The sequence below is a fragment of the Bubalus bubalis genome, chromosome 11 (assembly GCF_019923935.1).
Source record: "Bubalus bubalis isolate 160015118507 breed Murrah chromosome 11, NDDB_SH_1, whole genome shotgun sequence".
Lineage (NCBI taxonomy): Eukaryota > Metazoa > Chordata > Mammalia > Artiodactyla > Bovidae > Bubalus > Bubalus bubalis.
The window spans coordinates 78,896,260-78,911,700 of NC_059167.1; the positions used below are offsets into that span (position 1 = coordinate 78,896,260).

Below are 15,441 nucleotides of genomic sequence, written 5' to 3' on the forward strand. Positions count from 1 at the left end.
TCCACTGGTTGGCAAATTCTTTACCACTGGGAAGCTGTGGTTAAATATTTATTTTAATTCTATCCTCTTATCAACTACTCTGCTAGTTCCCAGTTAGAAGTTTCTAGTGCAGAAGGAGATACATGTGGAGAAGGAAAGATAAAGACCAAAGTACATAATCTGTAGGGCCAAAAGGTGTCTGTGGTTAACACTCTACTGATGTAGGTGAGTAACATTAAGCACTGCAGATGCCCTGTGGTGGCCTCACGGTGTGACTGTGGCTGGAGGAGGGGCTGAGCCCCACGGAGGGTTTGTGTAGAGGCTGCAGGTGCCTGGGGAGCACTGTGCTGCACAGCACAGAAGTAAGTGCCTGAGTCTGTGGTCTGTGAAGAGGAAATGTGCAGTGAGCTGCGGCCTTCTTTAGGAACTGTCGTGGCATTTAATCTTCCATCCTGCTTTGTCCCTGAAGGAATGTAAAACAGGTGGATCATGCGGCCCCCAGGGTTCTGAAGATACCAATTCATACTCTGTGAGTAAGTGGAAAAATTACACCGAAGCGTGTAGCTGGCTCCCTCCTGGAGACTCAGGGCTGGGGGACTCTGCTCCACATCCACTCCTCGCACACCTGATGAGGAAAGAGAAACAGTCACTGGTGAGGGTCACTGTAACTCCTACTAAACCCTGAAAGTGCCCTCCCCATCCTCATAGATGATGAGAAGGATAAAAAGTCTGCAGGACTTGTCAGCTCCTCTCCCTCCCCCAATGATAGAGCAGCGCCTTCAGATCCCCTGTGGGGCAGCCCCAACTCACAGCAAACCTGGGCAAACAGAAGCCCCAGTACAGTGCCTGCTAGCCTCTTCATGATGCTTCCTCTTCTTGTTGGGACATTTTCACTGCAAGACACTTAACAGAACCCCGAGGGAGTGAGTGTCTTAAGTCCTTCCTGCTCCTGCAGCCGATCAGCTCACCCAGCAAATCCTGCTCAGGTGACACTGACAGGACGCCCCGCCCTCCCACCGCAGCCAACTCAGCATGTGCTGCCAGGGGTAGACGAGAGAAGGAAATAGAAAGAGCATGATTTTATGACTTAAGGGATACTTTCTGAGAACATTTGGGAGAAGGCAGACCCTGATTAGGAATGTGGGAGTTTTAGGGAAAAGAAAGCAAAAATTAATTATATAGCCCCATCTTCCTCTCACGTGGCATGGATGCAGTAGATTCTTCCATTATGAAATGCTTTTTCCCAGAAGTGCTGAGGATGCAGCTTTTGCTTCTCTTATGCACTTACTTGTGGTTCTGAAGGCTGCTCATGAATCAGCATGATCAGAAGTTGCTTCTATTGGCTGGAACACTTTGCTGTATTAAACAGTATTATTTTTTAATTAATTTATTTCTAATTGGAGGATAATTGCTTTACAATATTGTGTTGGCTTTTGCCATACAATGATGTGAATCAGCCATAAGTATACATACATCCCCTCCTTTTGAGTCTTCCCCCCATTCCTCTAGGTTGTTACAGAGCTCCATGTTGAGCTCCCTGCATCACACAGCAACTTCCCACTAGCTATCTATTTTACATATGGTAAAGCATATGTTTCAATGCTACTCTCTCGATTTTTCCCATTCTCTCCCTCCTTTATTGTGTCCAGTCTGTTCTCTATGTCTGTGTCTCTATTTTTGCCCCACAAATAGGGTCCATCAACAGATGAACAGATAAAGAAGTTGCCATACTTATATACAATATTTCTCAGCCATAAAAAAAAAAATGAGACAGTTCTATGAGGTGGATGAGCCTAGAGCCTGTTAAACAGAGTGACGTAAGTCAGAAAGAGGAAAAAAATTGTATATTAATGCATATATATGGATTCTATAAAAATGGTACTGATGACTTTAAAAGCTATATATATTTATTTTAGACTCAGCCTGCATTGAGAGCAATATTAGTTATCTTAACCACCAAGTGGACATCAAAAATTGAATTGTAATAGATTTATTTTTATTAAAGTGAAAGTATGAAGATAATTTTAGTTTGTGCTCTTATCTTAGACTCTGTAAATAATATCTATTCTCTATCAGTAGATTTGGGGGTAAAAGGGATGTAAGATGAGGACCTGTATATTTTCACTGCAGTGAAAGTAAAGTGATCTGCAGACACTAACGTTCAGATGGACAGTTCAAGAATGGTTCAGTAGTAGCAGCACGTAGGCCTAGTTGCTCCAAGGCATGTGGGATCTTAGTTCTACAACCAGGGACTGAACCTGTGTCCCCCTGCATTGGCAGGCAGATTCTTTACCACTGAGCCACCAGGGTAAGCCCCACAAGCTGCTTGCATGCCTGCATGCTAAGTCGCTTCAGTCATGTCCGATTCTTTGCAATTCTAAAGACTGTAGTCTGCCAGGCTCCCCTGTCCATGGGATTCTCCAGGGAAGAATACTGGAATGGGTTGCCATCCCCTCCTCCAGGGGATCTTCCTGAACCAAGGATTGAACCCAGGTCTCTTGCAGCTCCTGCACTGCAGGTGGATTCTTTACTGCTAAGCCATGGGGGAACCTCCATGTGCTGCTTAGGGATTATCAAATTGATGAAAACGCCTTATAAAGGCAGGGTTTCCAGGCCTGCCTAGGAAGTGAAAAATTATTATTCACTTAATTTTTGTTTCTTTCAAAAAACTTCTTCATGGGAAATATGAATGTTCTAGACTAGCAACAATAACATTTCAGATCTTTCTCAGAGAGAGTAATTTGTTTCTGGTAAGCGGAACAACTGTAACACATCAGAGTCTAGACTTGGCCTTGGATCCAAATGAAAGAAGCCTTTGGTACAAGGAGAATTATTTGTATGTTTCCTACTTCTTATGTTGGGACTAGCACACTGAAACCAACATTTTATTGACATGAGAAAGAGTCATAAAAATTATTAACACCTCTTACTTTATTGCTATGTTAAAATTATGCTTCTGACATGCCTCAAAATTCTTCTCAGATTCATCAGTAAACTGGGTGCTTATTCCTTGTCCTCTTTCTCTTCTTTTCTTTATCCATCTTCTTCCCTTTCCTTTCCCTTCATTTTCTTCATCTCTTACTGCTCTCTGACTCTCCTTCTAGATGACTCTGGATTTGCTCTCTTGACTGCTCCCCCCACTCTGTCCCCACGTCTTCCCACCAGAGATACTGCACAGGTGCAGCCCCGTCTGTCCCATTGTGTCTCTCTCAGGACGCAGTAGTACACAGCGGTGTCTCTCAGGGTGACCTGGGGCAGGACCAAGGTGCTGGACTTTCTGTCTGAAGCTATGGTCAGAGAGGCCGTGCTGCTGTTCACTGTGCCTCGTAAGCCATGAATGACATACTGTGGACTCTGATTGGGATTTTGCCGATACCAATGTATATAGTCATCTCCACCAATGGTAGAGTGGTTACAAGGCAGGTTTACATCTTCTCCTTCAGCACAATCCATGGGGCCAGGCTGGATGGTCTTAGAATTAATCACAGTCCCTAAAGGGTCAAGGAAATAAAATTATCCCCTGACAACAAATCAGTGTAATTCTGTGGATCAAGGGCACAACACTCCCCAAACTATCTGGACCTACCCCCTACTCCAGTGTTTTTATCTATGTCCTGAGAAATATTATTGGTGCTTATTTTATAGGGACCAAAGACACATGGCAAGAATCTGAGAACTCTATAGGCTTTATCCCGGGCTCCTTGGCTCAATAACCCCAGAGATTTCTTCCAACATGCTTATTGCTAAGGTCTCTTCTGGATCATGGCTATGAATTAACCTGTCACATAGAAATTTGTACTCCCTAGCAAATGCATAGATCTGTTCTCAATTCCATTGCTATAATGCTGAATAAAACACAGGGAGAGGAGTAGAGAGCAAATGACCCTTTATGGTTCCTTGGCTTCAAAGTCAACCCTTGTAGACACAGAACACTTACCCAAGGTCAGAAAAACAGTTACTCCAATCACCAGCCTCATATTTCAAGGGAAAACCAGGATTGTGGGCTCAGAGCTCACACTTGTGTCTGCTCCTAGGCTTGTTTCCAGAGAACAGAAACAACTGCTGCTAGTAAAGAGTTAACAACCAGTGCAGATATCTGTTGCAGTGTATTGTTGCCAGGATCTCTCAGCCAATGATCAAGCAGTTCCTTGTCTAGGTCTTCCTCCCCTGTTTTAGTCATGCCCCCAAAGAAGGAGAGACATCCCCAACTCACAGGGTGTGTGCTGCCATCCTCTGTGAAGTTTAAAGTCTGATTCTGGAAAAAGAACACCAATCACAATGGTGTGTCTATCCAGAACCACTGTTTTATCATTTCTTCTTCGAAGACATTTTCTAATGTTCCATGAACCTTGTGGAAAACACTGTTTAATCCCAGAAAACTGTACTGAGCTGTGCATTGTAAAGAGATGAAAATTCCCATCCATGTTCTAGCAAATGTATGTGAGATTTAAAAGTAGGCTGTGATTGTTCTGAGGGACAGGAACTATTAATAACATTGGGACAGAAAACTAAACGTCTTGAGCTTGGACATTGGAGCTCAGCGTCCTGAAAATGTCCTTGGAATCATGCATCTGTCTCCATCTAGGCACATTTCTCAATATATCTGTTCTTGATATAGTAACTGATGACACGGATGGTATTCTCCTCATCCTCCTTGAACAATGGTCCTTAATCCTTATGTCCTCTCTGCCCCTGTTTGTAGGTGCTCTGCACCAAAGATGCTGAGACTAAGAGACACCAAGGATGCTGAGACAGAAAAGACAGAAGGGAAAGCAAACTATCTGGGGTGGAGAAGGGTGGAGGTGGCTGATTCTGGCAGAAAAAGAGGAGTGAAGAGAAAAGAGCGTAAGCAATAGGGAAGGGAAGAGTTAACCAGGGTGGGAAATGGAGAAGCAATGTTTAGGGAGGTACATGGAAAAGGTTTAGGATATAAGGCTGTGATTCCCTGAATCCTTGATCACATGCACTCAACAAAGGATTATAAAATCAAGTTGTCTAAAGATGATGAAAATCTTTTTTTTTTTTTTTCTCCCACTTTTCTGTGGAACATCGATGGAAATCCTTTCCTTGATAGTCAGAAAAGACCGCTGTTTCCAAATGACGCAGCCCCCTCTACTGACTGAATTAATGAACTGCAGAGCTAAACTCCCACAGGATGTCAACCTTTTGAAATGTTTCTCAGATTGAAAGGTGAATATCCCAAGCAACACCTACAGCTCAATTTCAGAAAAATAAACGACCCAATCAAAAAATGGGACAAAGAACTAAATAGACATTTCTCCAAAGAAGACATACAGATGGCTAACAAACACATGAAAAGATGCTCAACATCACTCATTATCAGAGAAATGCAAATCAAAACCACAATGAGGTATCATTTCATGCCAGTCAGAATGGCTGCGATCCAAAAGTCTACAAGCAGTAAATGCTGGAGAGGGTGTGGAGAAAAGGGAACCCTCTTACACTGTTGGTGGGAATGCAAACTAGTACAGCCACTATGGAGAACAGTGTGGAGATTCCTTTAAAGACTAGAAATAGAACTGCCTTACAACTCAGCAATCCCACTGTTGGGCATACACACTGAGGAAACCAGAATTGAAAGAGACACGTGTACCCCAATGTTCATCGCAGCACTGTTTATAATAGCCAGGACATGGGAGCAACCTAGATGTCCATCAGCAGATGAATGGATAAGAAAGCTGTGGTACATATACACAATGGAGTATTACTCAGCCAGTAAAAAGAATACATTTGAATCAGTTCTAATGAGGTGGATGAAACTGGAGTCTATTATACAGAGTGAAGTAAGCCAGAAAGAAAAACACCAATGCAGTATACTAACGCATATATATGGAATTTAGAAAGATGGTAACAATAACCCTGTATACGAGACAGCAAAAGAAACACTGATGTATAAAACAGTCTTTTGGACTCTGTTGGAGAGGGAGAGGGTGGGATGATTGGGAAGAATGGCATTGAAACATGTATAATATCATATGTGAAACGAGTCTCCAGTCCAGGTTTGATGCTCAATACTTGATGCTTGGGGCTGGTACACTGGGACGACCCAGAGGGATGGTACAGGGATGGAGGAGGGAGGAAGGTTCAGGATGGGGAACACGTGTATATCTGTGGCAGATTCATGTTGATATATGGCAAAACCAATACAATATTGTAAAGTTTAAAAATAAAATAAAAAAATAATAAATCATTAAAATATCCTAGGGACAAAAAAAAAAGGTGAATATCCCTGGTGTCTCAGTCGGTAAAGAATCTATCTGCAGTGAAGGCAATGGGGATTCGATCTCTGTATCAGGCTAGCTTCCTGAAAAGGAAGTGGCTACCCACTCCAGGTTTTTTGATGATCCAGCAGATGTTGACAATTCGATCTCTGGTTCCTCTGCCTTTTCTAAAACCAGCTTGAACATCTCAAAGTTCACGGTTCACATATTGCTGAAGCCTGGCTTGGAGAATTTTGAGCATTATTTTACTAGCATGTGAGATGAGTGCAATTGTGTGGTAGTTTGAGCATTCATTGCATTGCTTTTCTTTGGGATTGGAATAAAAACTGATCTTTTCCAGTCCTGTGGCCACTGCTGAGTTTTCCAAATTTGCTGGCATATTGAGTGCAGCATTTTCACAGAATCATCTTTCAGGATTTGAAATAGCTCAACAGGAATTCCATCACCTCCACTAGCTTTGTTCGTAGTAATGCTTTCTAACGCCCACTTGACTTCACATTCCAGGATGTCTGGCTCTAGGTGAGTGTGAGTGATCACACCTTCATGATTATCCTGGTCGTGAAGATCTTTTTTATACAGTTCTTCTGTGTATTCTTGCCACCTCTTTTTAATATCTTCTGCTTCTGTTAGGTCCATACCATTTATGTCCTTTATTGTGCCCATCTTTGCATGAAATGTTCCCTTGGTATCTCTAATTTTCTTGAAGAGATCTCTAGTCTTTCCCATTCTATTGTTTTCCTCTATTTCTTTGCACTGATCACTGAGGAAGGCTTTCTTATCTCTCCTTGCTATTCTGTGGAACTCTACATTCATTTGGGTATATCTTTCCTTTTCTCCTGTGCCTTTCACCTCTCTTCTTTTCACAGCTATTTGTAAGGCCTCCTTAGGCAGCCATGTTGCTTTTTTCCATTTATTTTTCTTGGGGATGGTCTTGATCCCTGTTTCCTGTTCAATGTAACAAACCTCTGTCCATAGTTCATCAGGCACTCTGTCTATCAGATCTAGTCCCTTAAATCTATTTCTCACTTCCACTGTATAGTCATAAGAGATTTGATTTAGGTCATCAAAAAAGCAAGAGAGTTCCAGAAAAACATCTATTTCTGCTTTATTGACTATGCCAGAGCCTTTGACTGTGTGAATCACAATAAACTGTGGAAAATTCTTCAAGAGATGGGAATAACAGACCACCTGACCTGCCTCTTGAGAAACCTGTATGCAGCTCAGGAAGCAACAGTTAGAACTGAACATGGAACAACAGACTGGTTCCAAATAGGAAAAGGAGTACATCAAGGCTGCATATTGTCACCCTGCTTGTTTAACTTATATGCAGAATACATCATGAGAAACACTGGGCTGGAAGAAGCACAAGCTGGAATCAAGATTGCCGGGAGGAATGTCAACAACCTCACATATGCAGATGATACCACTCTTATGGAAGAAAGTAAAGAACTAAAGAGCTTCTTGATGAAAGTGAAAAAGGAGAGTGAACAAGTTGGCTTCAAGTTCAATGTTCAGAAAACGAAGATCATGGCATCTGGTCCCATCACTTCATGGCAAATAAATGGGGAAACAGTGGAAACAGTGGCTGACTCTTTTTCTGGGTGCCAAAATCAGATGGTGATTGCAGCCATGAAATTAAAAGACACTTACTACTTGGAAGAAAAGTTATAACCAGTCTAGACGGCATATTAAAAAGCAGAAATATTACTTTGCCAACAAAGTTTCATCTAGTTAAGGCTATGGTTTTCCCAGTGGTCATGTATGATGTGAGAGTTGGACTATAAAGAAAGCTGAGTGCCGAAGAATTGATGCTTTTTTTTTTTTGAATTGATGCTTTTGAACTGTGTTGTTGGAGAAGACTCTTGAGAGTCCCTTGGACTGCAAGGAGATCCAACCAGTCCATCCTAAAGGAGATCGGTCCTGGGTGTTCATTGGAATAACTGATGTTGAAGCTGAAACTCCAATACTTTGGCCACCTGATGCGAAGAGCTGACTCATTTGAAAAGCCCCTGATGCTGGGAAAGATTGAGGGCAGGAGGAGAAGGGGACAACAGAGGATGAGATGGTTGGATGCATCACCAACTCCATGGACATGGGTTTGGGTGAACTCTGGTGGTTGGTGATGGACAGGGAGGTCTGGCATGCTGCGGTTCACAGGGTTGCAAAGAGCCGGACATGACTGAGCGACTGAACTGAACAGAACTGAACCCACTCCAGTATCCTGCCTGGGTAAATCCATGCACAGAAGAGTCTGGTGGGCTACAGTCCATGGTGTCCCAAGAGTTGGACATGACTGAGATACACACATCTTAGTTGTATGACCTCTGTTTTCATCTGTGTTTTCTTAGTTCTAAACCACTCCACAAATTGTTTTCATTATTTCTGGCTCCTTTCTTTGTCACACATCCTCAGTTGTTGGCTTCTTTGTAGTTTTCCTTTTGTCTTTTATCTTCCCATATTTAAAGTTTATTCAATGGTTATAAAGAGAGATTGGTACACATAAAGCACTCAAGAGTTATCTGTTTTCTGAATGAGTACATGAGTTGTTATTCATGAACTTAGTGAAAGAAGTTATGCTGAACAACTCTTGAAATTATTCCAAAAGCAATATTTCAATACTATAGAAGTCAAGTTAAACAAAAGACTCCAACAGGGTAAATAGAGGGTTATATTTGTGGACAAAATTCAAGAACAGATAACAAACATCACAAGTCTAGGATGGAGGAAAATTAAACTGATGATATGGGAATAAATATTATTCCCATATAAATATTTAACAAATATTCATAAATATTCTTTGGTAGTCTGTTACGTGGCGGATCACACAGACACAAGTCAACACCCACTACTACTGAAAACATAGGAACAAGTAAAAATGAATTCATTTAAGCTATGTAGGAATATATTATTTTACTATATTAGCAAAAGATAGAAAGAAAACAAACGTTTTTGTTTCTTGGGTTCTTTGACTTTATTTTTTTAGAAGACTGTACGAAACATTTCAAAGTGGCATTTTAAATAATAACAAAAACAAAAAAAATGGAAACCAAAATATGGAGAATCTAAAAATAAGTTTTTTAGCCTATTGGCTCTTTTCAGAATTTTTAATTTTAGAAGATTATATCTTGACCATATGAGGTGAAGTGATCTTTCTTTGCTTGATGAAAACCAAAATAGTGTACTTTATTTACTTTTAAAAAATCAAGAGAATTTGATGAAAGGTTAACATCTCTGCATGATGAATATTCCCAACAATCCAAAAATAAAAGAGAAATTCCCAAATCTAATAAAGGGTATCAATGAAAATATCAAAGTCAATATTACTCCCTACAGGATCACAAACAAGACAGGTACTTCTATTCACTACTTCTATTCACTGTCCTAATGGAGGGCCTCGGATCAAACCAGGGAAGGAAATAAGATATATTAAGTTTGAAAAGGAGAATCAGAACTATTTTAATTTACAGATCATAAGTTTATACATGTAGAAAATACAAAGTACCTCTAAACAAGCTGTTTAAGAGCTAGAATCTATTAGTGCATTGATACAGTCACCAAACACAAAAATCAATTTTATTTCTAGATTCTAGCAAAAGCATTAGAAAATGCAATTAAAATGTCATTTATCAAATGCTTCAGAACTAATTTAATATAAAGTATGCAAGACCTCTTCTTGATTTCTCTCCAATAACTCTAGAATAGTTTTTATTTGAGAGATAAAAATCACATAGGAGATGAGAAATGTCCTCACTTCTGAGGTCTGGGGTAACTAACATAAATCATGGCCTGGTACTCAGTGGTGACCAGTCCTTGCCACCTACAGACACTAATGTCAGGAAAGACCATTTCCTAGGGCTGCTCAATGAAATAGTGTTTTCAAAACCCCAAACAAGAGGTTGGTACCATCTGTTTGGCTGTTGAACTAAATCTGTTCTCATATTGACAGGTGTCCTAGCTCTGTTCTGGCTATTTCAGGGCATAATTAATTCCCTGTATCCACATTTGTCTTAACCCAATTAATCCTAGCTCTGGATTTGATGCTGGGCGTTTAGGTCAATTAAGGTAAAAAAGCTATACGAAATAATAGATAAAATTGTTATAAGTAGCCCTGCTTCCCAGATGGCTCAGTGGTAGAGAGTCTGCCTGCCAACCAGGTGGACTATTTTTATTTACACATCATACGTTTGTACTTGTAGAAAATACCCCTGCATTGGGAAGATCCCCTAGAGAAGGGAGGGGCAACCGAGTCTGGGGCTCTTGCCTGGGAAATCCCATGGACAGAGGAGCCTGGCAGGCTACAGTCCGTGGGGTCATGAAGAGTTGGACATGACAGAGACTAAACAACAGCAACAATGCAAGTCCTCTACAAAAATCGTAACATTAACAAAAGAAATTAGAGAGGACCTAAATTAATGAAAGAAATTAGAGAGGACATAAATAAAGAGGTTATGGATATAAAGACTCCATATGTTAAGATGTCAATTGTCCTAAATGAATTCATAAATTCAACACAATCCCAATCAAATTACCTCAGTCTCTTCTGGTAGAAGCTATTCTATACCTTACGTGGAAGTGCAAAGACCTAGAATAAGCCTTGAAAAGACAAAGAAAACATGACTTGCATTTCCAGATTTCAAAATGTGTATGAACCCCAGTAATTAAGATAGAATGGTCTGTTGATATGAGGATAAAATAAAGAAGTCAATAAACAGAATCAAGTCCAAAAACAGGTCATAATACATGTGCCATCAATTTTTTTTTTTTCTAAAAGTGCCTATGCAGCTCCACTGGGGGAAAGTTGGTCTTTCTAGGATAATAGCTAGAATAATTCACTATTTTTATTTTTTGGAAGTAGCAGTGTTTTGTAGCTTTCTGTGTATAAGTTCTGTACATGTTTTCTTAGATTTGTGCCTAAGGATTTAGGGTCTTTCTTGAGCCATTGTAAATAGTATTATATTTTTAATTTAGGTATCCGCATGTTTACTGATAGTATATAAAAATGCATTTTATTTTATGTGTTTGCCTTATATATCCTGAGACCTTCCGAACCCACTTAATAGTTGTAGGAGTTTTGGAGGGCATATTCTTTGGGATTTTCTACATAGATAGAAAATAGTGGTGATTTGACTGCCTTTCTGGCTTAAAAGATTGTTTATATATTTATTTGCTTTACTGCACTGGCTGCAACATCCAGCACTTGCTGAAGGAGAGTGATTAAAGTGGATATTCTCCCTTTGTTCCCTTCCTTAGGGAGAAGCATAGTCTTTTACCAATAAACATGCTAAGAGCTGTTGAGGAACTTCTCCATTATTCCTGTGTTTCTTAGAGTTTCCACTATGGTTGACTATTGGATTTTGGCAAATGCTTTTTCTACAAATCGCTGCTGCTGAACTAGCTCATCTTATTGTTGACTCATAACTCCTCCACTTCCCGTTAGATGTCCTCCTCATCTTCTTTTTCTTGGCCACGTATGTGTGTAGCATGATAGCAAATGACACCCACTTCTCTTCAACGTCACCCAGTATTGTGAGACTAAAGCAGGTGAGGGACAGACAAGTCTGTGGGTTCCAGTTGTCCTCATAGTTCAAGTATGACTTTGTCTGTCACAGTTTGTCCATACTTTTGTCCCCATCAGACTTTCCTTTACAAATGTTACCCTCAGTTCAGTTTTGTTCAGTTCAGTTGCTCAGTTGTGTGTGACTCTTTGCGACCCCATGGACTGCAGCACACCAGGTCTCCATGTCCATCACCAACTCCCGGAGTTTACTCAAACTCATGTCCATTGAGTCAGTGATGCCATCCAACCATCTCATCCCCTTTCGTCCCCTTCTCCTTCCACCTTCAATCTTTCCCAGTTTCAGGGTCTTTTCCAATGAGTCAGTTCTCCGCACCATGTGGCCAAAGTATTGGAATTTCAGCTTCAGCATCAGTCCTTCCAATGAATATTCAGGACTGATTTCCTTTAGGATGGACTGGTTGAATCTCCTTGCAGTCCAAGGGACTCTCAAGAGTCTTATCCAATACCACAGTTTAAAAGCATCAGTGTTACTCTAAGCTGACTTAAAGTGAATTCAGGCTCACACCAGATATAAAGATAACAACTTTGTACAGACTCGTCCACCAGCTCTAGCCATTGCCTGAGTTCTAATCCCTAGAACTAATCTCTTATTCTACATCACCCATGGTTCTGCTTTTCTGATTATGCCCTGACACAAAGTCTAAGAGGAAATGATTAAGGAAGTAGTTTTGATGGTGATTCCACACAATTAGACCCAGTTTTGTGATGAAGTAAAACTGCCAGTTTAAAATATTATGGGGCACATTTTCAAATTTAGACAACTTTACACATGTTCTGTACAGTTGATTTAAAGTCAAAAATTCAAGTGGAGAATATATTAGTAGAAAATTACTCTGGACACCTGTTTCCAAATAACGTAGAAGGTGCCTTTAACTAGAACTAAATCTTCTGATCCAGACCACAACTTAAATAACCACAGGACTATCATTTCTTGTCTGGGGTTTACGGGTGTGCATTTCAGCTGGTGTCCTGCAGCAGGGGGCTCTCTCTTACTAAGCTCTGGGGTTTTTGTACAGCTTTTCCTATTACTTCAAGCACTGTGAGTCACTGAGAGCACAGAAGTACTTTGCAGAGTCTTCCAGTTGTAAGGCTGAAATGGTGAGGTTGATGGATTTATCTGCTTTCTTAAAGTTTACAGAGTAGCGGTCTTTCCTTGCATTTGTCACTTCTGAATCCTGACGAATAACGTAAGTCATCTGTCCACTGGGAAGTTGCTTGTACCAGTAAAGGTAGTAAGTACTCCATCTTGTTTCATACCGACAGTTCAGGGTGACTGACTGCCCCACTTGGCTGGATACATCTGACTGGTCTTGAGTAACTTTCTGGGCCACACCAGATCCTGTGGGGGAAAAAATCAGAAAACAAAGATGAAGCAGTGAATAAAATAGTGTAGGAGTTATTTAGGATCCAAAGACAAAAAATTGAAATCCTAAGATGCCTGCTTTTCCCCAGTCCTCCTTTCCTCCCCAAGTCCCTGTGAAGCTCCACGTGCCTGTGTGCAGGCCTTTCACCCTGAACACTCGCACCCACGTTTGGAAGCATCCGTACCAGAGAAGGCGATGGCCATGAACACCCAGGGCAGGCTGGAGAGTGGCATGAGGCATGGATTCCCCTGTTCAAATGTGCTTAGTTCTGCCTCAAGCTGAGAGTTCAATGTCTTTGAGTGCCTGGCAGCTCATATACATACTACCCGGTACCTGTGTGACTCCCCGCAACAGGAAGTGGGGGTTGTCATGTTCATAGACCACGTGGTCTGTGCACACATGGGAAAAAGTCTGGCTCGCCACAAACCTTTACTTTGTCTGCTTGTCTTTCCCTGGTCATTAAATTAGGCAGATCCTGAAAGAAGGCATGAAAAAAGCAATCAGCATTAAAATTTGAGCAGAGGAGAACTGAATATTAAACAAGTTGACGTACATTGATAATTATTCAGCAAAATAGTTTTGCCATCCTGTTTAAGATATAATTTACTATAGCCTATGAAACTTTCTGTAATCTACTAACAGGTCGTTCATTTAGCCTATTCTTACTTTTCTCCATCCAGAATGTAATGACTCTTTTAAAAAACTTGCAGATCTTAGGCTTCTTGGTGAATGGAAATTTTATTCAAAATCATTAATATATCTCTGTCTTTGTATTGAGTTTTGTGACTCTATTTAGGTTTTTCAATAAATAAAATTACTTCACCATGAAATGACAAAAAAAAAAATCAGTTCATCTGACTTTCAGCATCTATTCAGTTTTAAATTTTGAATGAAACTGTATAGGAATAAAATATTCTTTTGAAATTTGAAATTGAATCTTATTTATTAGACTTTGAGGAAGATCAGGATATTCAGTCCTGTCCCCTCCACATATAGAATTGCATTTATTAGACTATGTGTCCTGGCATTGTCCTGATGTCACATTTTCTATGTCATTGGCCAAAGTGTTCAGTCTTACTTGTTAGTGGCTCATTATTTTTCTCTTTGTAAAATAAATTGAAAGATAAGTATGCCAGATCTTTCTGTGACATAATGCTGTAATGTTCTCCTACAAAACTTGGTATCTACAGGTTTTAAACATTTTTTTTGTTGTTGTTCAGTCACTAAGTCATGTCCAAACTTTGTGACCCCATGGACTGCAGCACCCCAGGCTACACTGTACTTCAATATCTCCCAAAGTTGCTCAAATTCATGTGCATTGTGTCAGTGATGCTATCTAACTACCTCATCCTCTGCTGTACCTTTCTCCTCCTGCCCTCAATCTTTCCCAGCATCAGAGTTTTTACAATGAGTCGGCTCTTCGCATCAGGTGGCCAAAGTATTGGAGCTTCAGCTTCAGCTTCCAGTGAATATTCACGGTTGATTCTATTAGGACTGACTGGTTTGTCCTCCTTGCAGTCCAAGGGGCTCTCAAGAGCTTTATACAGCACCACAGTTCAAAGGCATCAATTCTTCAGCATTCAGCCTTATTTATGTTCCAATTCTCACACCACACATGACAATTGGAAAAACCTTAGCTTTCATTATACAGACCTTTGTCAGCAAAGTGATGTGTCTACTTTTTAATATGCCATCTTAAGCTTCTCGGGGGCACAAGTGTTTAAGAAAATGCCTGCAAACTCAGGAGACATAAGAGATGTGGGTTTGATCCCTGGGTCAGGAAGATCCCCTGGAGGAGGGCATGGCAACCCACTCCAATATTCTTGCCTGGAAAATCTCATGAACAGAGGAGACTGGAGGGCTACGGTTCATAGGGATGCAGAGCTGGACACAACTGAAGCAACTTAGCCCACCTTCTGGTTTGTCATATCTTTTCTTCCAAGGAGCAAGCATCTTTTAATTTCATGGCTTCAGTCACCATCCATAGGGATTTTGGAGCCCAAGAAAGTAAAATCTGTCATTACTTCTATTTTTCCCCTTCTATTTGCCATGAAGTGATGGGATCAGATGCCATGATCTTAGATTTCTGAATGTTGAGTTTCAAGTCAGTTTTTTCATTCTCCTCTTTCACACTCATCAAGGGGCCCTTTAGTTCCTATTCACTTTCTCCCATTAGAGTGGTATCATCTGCATATCCAAGGTTTTTGATATTTCTGCCAGCAATCTTGATTCCAGCTTGTGATTCATCCAGCCTGGCATTTCGCATGTTATACTCTGC

The 15,441-nt window shown here is 40.6% G+C and overlaps 3 gene segments (V, D, J or C); all 3 read right to left on the minus strand.

Annotated features, from left to right (window-relative positions):
• LOC123327529 lies at nt 1-874 on the minus strand. The segment is given in 2 exon segments: nt 1-604; nt 790-874. Coding segments are annotated over 2 exon segments (582 nt in total).
• A 1,854-nt stretch (nt 875-2,728) lies between these two features.
• LOC112587980 lies at nt 2,729-4,076 on the minus strand. The segment is given in 2 exon segments: nt 2,729-3,470; nt 3,917-4,076. Coding segments are annotated over 2 exon segments (453 nt in total).
• Nucleotides 4,077-12,824: 8,748 nt separating this feature from the next.
• LOC112587992 lies at nt 12,825-13,455 on the minus strand. The segment is given in 2 exon segments: nt 12,825-13,138; nt 13,348-13,455. Coding segments are annotated over 2 exon segments (363 nt in total).
• Nucleotides 13,456-15,441: the final 1,986 nt, after the last annotated feature.